The following is a 7,010-nucleotide window of genomic DNA, read 5'->3' as shown; positions in this document are numbered from 1 at the left end:
GTCCAGATGTGTCCAGTTGGAAACTGAGGGAGCGTCAGAACCTTCAAAGGTTATAGACGGAAAACATATATTTTACATTTATTTAACATATATTTTCATGACTACTCCTGGACCCAGTCTGAATTACGATACTGAGCCAATGAGTTTTTTATTTTTCCAATAGTGGTGTCACACCATAGCTGGTCATGGTGTGACACATGTTGCTGTCTCTCTCTATAGATTCAAGCCTGTCCAGTATGATCTGCTCTGCAATGTTGTCATGGTTAAAAATCAGTTTGTCAGGAACCTAGATGAGTCATGAGTCTGGATCACTTATGAAATGGATGGTCGGGAGCGTTTGAGGTATTGTCTGCTCCATCTGAAACAGAGTCTTGGTACCTGCTGCTTCATCTCTTCAACGACGGTCTCAAGTGCATCTCCTACTGAGAAGGAAAAACATTTCAACCCTTTGAGGTGTACAGTCACAAATGTGTGATCATTCTGAAAAACATGAATTGCCTCGTGGTCACTTGTATTAATCTTCATCAGGGATTCACTCAGTGGTGTGCATGCACCTCTAGGGGTGCACAAGCTTTTTTAAAGAGGAACCCTTTGTAATTTTTTAGTTATACACATATTTTCTAGCTGTTAGATTACAATACGATTTTCAAATCTTTCTTAATATGATCATGTATTAATAAGATTTGCATTTTTCTTTACACATACTCAAAACATTTCTTAAATCTTAAACTTGGAGCTGCCTGTTTTTGGTTGTTTTTCTTGATATTTCTGTAAAAGTGATGGTTAAAATGCAAAATATCAAGTTTCGAATATGATTCTATAAAATAGAATCATAACTTCAGAATCATTGTAATTTATACACAGAATGTGTGTAAACTGGAATGATTCCTTAGATATGTTGGCTGATATGCACCAATACGAAAACAGCTTGTATACAGAGAAGATGTATATTATACACAATTTACTATTTATTAAAGTTGTAGGTTAAACCTATATCACATTTGTTTGTCATAAGGGTTTGATAACAAGATCTTGTTTATCGTCACAATGGCCAAAGTCAAACAGGCTCTGATAATAGATGAATATTGACATACTAATAACAATGTCTGTTAAATATGTAACATAAGAGGTATTTCTTTGTTTGACTTTGATCTCCTTGAGTTGCTGGACGGTCTTTGATCCCACCTTCAGAGGACTCATCATAGGATGGGGTATAATCTGGATCGCAGCCTGCCCACCTGTCTCCTTCAAACTCTCATTCTCATCCAACAGTGCAGATCATCTCCAGCCCCTCGTCCTGCTCCTGTGACAGAGAGAGAGAGAGAGAGACCACCATGATCCTGCTCCTCCTCCTGGTCGCCCTGACCCTTGGTGCTGTGTCTGAGGTCCAGCTGCAGTGTGGAAACTGTCCCTTGTTCTGGTCCAGCTTCAACAACCGCTGCTACAAGTACGTAGCCACAAGGCGGAGCTGGGCCGATGCAGAGCTCTACTGTGTGTCACAGGGAGCCAACCTGGTGTCTATCCACAGTCTGGATGAACATCGTTTCATCACAGCCCTGATCAAGAACTTTGACCCTGCTGAAGGAATGACCTGGATCGGACTCAGCGACCTCCACAAAGAAGGCCGCTGGATGTGGTCTGATGGTTGTCCGGCTAGGTTTCTCCTTTGGGCCCCAGGACAGGCAGACAACTATAAAGGAATTGAACACTGTGTTGAAAAGAACAGTCGTAAGAAATGGAATGATCTACGTTGTGATACCAGTCTTGCCTCTGTGTGTGCATCTCGCATCATGTGTCCTCAGTGATATCTATGAGGCACGAGAAACAGTCAGCACGCAGGAGCTCTCTTCATCAAATCACCTCCTGCATTTAAATTCAGAAGTGTTTGTCGTTTACATGTCGTGCAGTGAAATGATGATGATGTCCTCAACACATAAGGCTGCAGGGTCATTGTTTTGTTTAGATTTGTGGGCACAATCTATGGAGGACCGAGTTTCATCAAGAAACTTAATCAGAACAACACAAGACATGAGACTCACAGTCAGGATTACTGACACCTTAATCATCCCAATAAAAATTATCCTGAACTAACCCTCTGAACTTTGACTAGTTAATTTCATTCACAGCCATTTCATTTCATTCATGGCTGTGTTCTTTGGCAAACTTGTTAGTGAGCCCACTCCCTTGGATGAGAAGCAACCCCACAGATGAATGGTCTCAGGATGCTTCACTGTTAGCACGACACATGACTGATGGTAGCGCTCACCTTTTCTTCTCCAGACAAGCTTTTTTCCAGATGCCCCAAACAATCGGTAAGGGGATTCATCAGAAAAAAGGACTTTACCCCAGTCCTCAGCAGTCCACTCCCTGTACCTTTGGTAGAATATCAGTCTGTCCCTGGTGTTTTTCCTGAAGATAAATGGCTTCTTTGCTTCCCTTCTTGACACCAGGCCATCCTCCAAAAGTCTTTGTGTCACTGTGCGTGCAGATCATAGATTAGATTAGATTAGATTCAAATTTATTGTCATTGCACAGTACAAGTACATATGCAACGAAATGCAGTATAGCGTCTAACCAGAAGTGCAAAAAAGGCAGTAAAGTGCAGAGTAATTGTGCTTATTAAAGTGAAGATGTGAAAATGTTTGTGCATATTAAAGTGAAAATGTAATAAATAGGATCTGTACAGTAGAAATATAAATGGAATAAAACAGTATTAACAGGAATTGAAAGATATAAGGACGATGAATACACTATGAGCAGGCTAAAAATATAAATATATATATAAATATGAATACACTATAGGCAGGATAATACAGTATATAAAAAAAAAAAAAGTAACAGTCAGTGCAATGTACGAATGTTCAAATGTTCAGTGGTTGGAGGAGGGGGTGTGGCAGTCCAAGCCAGGGTGAAGGGGGGAAGTATAGTCAGTGGAGAAGGTGTGTGTGTGTGTGGGGGTTGGGGGTGGGGGGTGGGGGCTGCTATGCAGAGTTCGGCTGTGGTGACAGCCGCAGGGATGAAGCTGTTCCTGAACCTGCTGGTCCGGGAAGACTGTATAGACTGTATATATAAGGTGCAGATGCACTCACACCTGCCTGCTGCCATTCCTGAGCAGCCTCTGCACTAGTGGTGCCCCGATCCTGCAGCTCAATCAACTTTAGGAGACGGTCCTGTAGCTTGCTGGACTTCCTTGGGCGCCTTGAAGCCTTTTTCACAACAATTGAAACTCTCTCTATGAAGTTCTTGATGATCCGATAAATGGTAAATTTAGGTGCAATCTTACTGGCAGCAATATCCTGGCCTCTGAAGCCTTTGTATAGTTCATTTTCGTGGCAAAGAGGGACTTTGCAATGAATTGCAATTCATCTGATCACTCTTCATAACATTCTTGAGTTTATGCAAATTACCATTATAAAAACTGAGCAGCAGACTTTGTGAAAATGTATATTTGTGTCATTCTCAAAACTTTTGGCCACGGCTGTGCACTATATATGTCCTGAGAGACCATGAGCTGTGAGAAAAGAGCGCCACCTCCAGGAGCTCATGGTAAATCAGATGCAAAGCACTTGTGCTGCAGGTTGGATAAAGTTCTGAGTGAAACAAGAGACTGAAGCCAGAGGATGAAACCTGCTAGCCTGGGTGCCAGACGAATTTAGCCCCGCCCACAACATTTGAGGTCGGGAAGTTCGGTCTGGAGTCGCTCCGTTGGGGAGAAATTATGCCCGAGCAGAAGCTGTTTGGACCAATCAAACTGTCAGGGCGGGCTTTATACGATGATGGACAGATGATCAACAGTAAACGTAATCAACCACGTCACCAAAGAGCGCCTCGGTTGAAATAGTTTTCAACAAACATGGCTGCCGCTGGAGAGCTGAGATGTGTCGATGCCATCGAGTCTGTTTTAGAAGACATTGATAGCGCATTCATTTTGAAAGAGGAACAGAGAAACGCGATCAAGGCATGGCGATGCAACTCGGCGTGCACGACGAGGTGGACATTATTTTTTCATCGATCAAACTATTGCATGTTCGCTATGTGGCAGGAGGTTGCCCTGAACGAGGTTGCCCTGAACGCAGCACAGCGAGGATTAGCAGCTGGAGGTAGCAGTCCGGGGCTAGCCTCCGCTGCTCGGCTTCATGTCCGCACACGGACCATCAGTCCACGGGAAGGGAACCCGGACAGACCCGGGTCTGGGTGAGGGGTTCTGGGAGTGAGAACAACCGGACTGAGAGGTCGAGAACCGTCAAATCGAGCTAGCTCTCAGAGGCTAGCTGCTCTCTCAGCGGGGCTTAGGAGTGCAGCAGCGCTTATTTACAAGTGTAACATTGAACGGATTCTGTTTAACTGCCAGAAGAGTTGTTCATCTTGTAATAAAGATCTCAATGAGGAAACACGCTGTGTTGTTGTTTTTTTTACCGTGGTATCGAAATTGGCATCGAGAATCGTGTTATTTTACTGGTTTTGGCACCGACTACTGAATTTTTGGTATCGTGACACCCCTACTTACAAATGGTAAGAGAAAGTCTTGACTGTCTGACTTAGTAAATAACTCACAACGTCGCTTTACATACGTCACATACGACGTTGCTCTGATTGGTTGAAGGTCTATTCAATTGAGCGAAGAGGCATTTTTTTTCCTGTTTCGGTTGAAACACATAATCACAGCCCAATGGAGCAGTATCAGACTCATATTCTGACTAGAATTATGAGTCTGACAACGTCAGGCTAGAGACCTGCAGCTCCAGCTCATAGATCTGAGGCAAAGAAGTTAAAAAGTGACATAAATACTCAAGGAAACTGGACAAAGACTGAACACAGAGTAAATACACAATCACCGACAAACAAAAATGCAACACAAATAATAATGATTCTGCTTCAGTTCTGAAGTGAGGAATGATGGACAGGAAGTTGTGCCTGTGAGACAGCACTCAGGGCAAAAAGAAAGAGACATGAGGACGTAATAAACATGAATGTTGACGTGGAGCTGCAGCCTCTCTGACGTTTAATGATTCTAATCTAGAGTAGTTTGTCTCCACGTGTTCGTGTAGTTGGCAAAAATGAACCTGCAGCAAACAATCATTTCATATCATCGATTCATCTGAGTGTCATCTCTCTAATTATCTGAACTATCAAACGGTTCAGACATAATGCTCATCACAACTTCATGAATCACAAAGTCTCGTTTTTAAGTTCCTGTTCATCAGTGTGTTGCTTTGTTAAACTTCAGTTGTGTTGCAGTGACGACAACAAAGAAATATCTGAACACTTCAAGCACAATATTCTGACCAGATCCTGGACCAGAACCTGCCTTCTCACTCAGAGGGGGCGTGTTCTCCCGATAGCGTGCAGCATGTGTCTACAGGTCAACTGGTCTGTTAGTTTTCCCAGGGCGACACAAGATGTTCATGTTTATTCTGTTGAACGTGTTGTTGCAGTGATGTTGTCAGTGAGGGAGAGTCGACTGTCGGTCACAGCCAGGTTCCTAGCAGCCTGGGGGGGGGGGGGGGGGTGATATGAAGGAGTGAACTCGTGGTTTGTTTACATATGAGACGTTACAGAGTTGTGGGGGGGTAGTATGAAGGAGTGTTTTCCTTCCAATGATAATGATTCAAGTTTTTTTTTTGTTTAACATTTTTTTTATTGGTTTTCTTTGGGTACTCAGTACAATTATACAATTATAAACACAAATCTAATGGATATACCCCTACCCACAATACTACCCACCCACCCCCGGCCAGCATACCCCATGCAGCTGTACATAGAATGTATATATATATATATATATATATATATATATATATATATGTATATAGGCATATTAAATTATTATAATACAATACAATACAATTGCATTCATCACTGCTGCAAGACAAAGAAAAAAAAAGAAAGAAAGAGGGAAATTAATTAAAGAGACGAAAAAATAAAATAAAATAATTAAATAGAATAAATAGGTAAATATAATTTTAAAAGAAATAAAAAATAAAAGGGGGGGGGGGGGGGTTGCCATCTAGTCTTCCTCTTGTAGTGGGCTTTGTATGCTCTCATAGTACGACAAAAAGGGGGTCCAGGTTCTCTCAAAGCTCTGTATGGAACCTTTCAGAGTATATCTGATTTTCTCCAGTTTCAAGAAATACATGATGTCTCTAATCCATCTAGTGAATGTGGGGGGTGTTTGCTCCTTCCATAAGAGTAGTATCAGATTCATATATCAGACGTCTGGCTAGCAGAAAGGTGAATGATTCAAGTTTTTAAATGAACAACTGTCTATTTTGTTCTAAAAACGTTTTAAATTGAACTTGTTTTATCTTTTACTTTTTGCGACGGTTGAAAATCTCATTGTGATGCTGGTGAGTCAACAGCTGAGGAAGCCAAACTTTATCTGTGACTTCACTGCACTCGTATCATAATGTTTCTGTTTCAACAGGAGGAGAACGATCAGATGTTCCAGATCCTGGAGGTGAAGGTTTGGTCCAACTGGGGCCACGAGGAGTTCACGTGTGTTTACCGGTTCAGAGTGCACGGCTCGCCCAGCGGCGTCCGACGACCACGCTCACACACTCAGTCAGACTGAGGGTTTGAATTGAAGCTGTGCTGCTCGCTGCTGATTGGCTGCTGACTGTGCCTGAGCATCCACGCACTTCAATTTCAAGTGGATGTTGTTGATCAAAGTCTCGACAGTGACGGTAGCCCCGCCCCCTTCAGGCGTGAGTAAGTAAGTACGATACTCTGACGACTTTGAGTTTTCTGTCCATAGTTATTTTTATATCTGCGTTGTTTTGTATTTGTGGTTTATGGGTTTTTATCTTTGCCTTTGTCACAGACAGTTTTATAGGATCAGCTCATATTCTGTATCAACACATCTATGAACATGTTTTAATTGTTCCTCCTGTTGACGCTTTAATAAACTATGATTTTACCATGTGGCCTCTGAGCAGATTAATGCACTCGGATCTTTCAGAGTTTCAGGAAAATACATTTCTTTAAGTTTCAGTTGCACAAAGAAATAATTT

At 42.2% G+C, this 7,010-nt stretch overlaps 1 protein-coding gene across 1 annotated transcript; it reads left to right on the top strand.

The window, feature by feature from the left end:
* Positions 1-1,334: 1,334 nt before the first annotated feature.
* LOC133028335 (lactose-binding lectin l-2-like) lies at positions 1,335-1,805 on the top strand. The gene has a single exon (XM_061095531.1). It carries the CDS (start codon positions 1,335-1,337, stop codon positions 1,803-1,805), a length of 471 nt encoding a protein of 156 aa, XP_060951514.1.
* Positions 1,806-7,010: the final 5,205 nt, after the last annotated feature.

Source organism: Limanda limanda, chromosome 21 (genome assembly GCF_963576545.1).
Source record: "Limanda limanda chromosome 21, fLimLim1.1, whole genome shotgun sequence".
Lineage (NCBI taxonomy): Eukaryota > Metazoa > Chordata > Actinopteri > Pleuronectiformes > Pleuronectidae > Limanda > Limanda limanda.
Note: the sequence above shows the minus strand (reverse complement) of the source record. Positions and strands in the feature narration are given on the sequence as shown.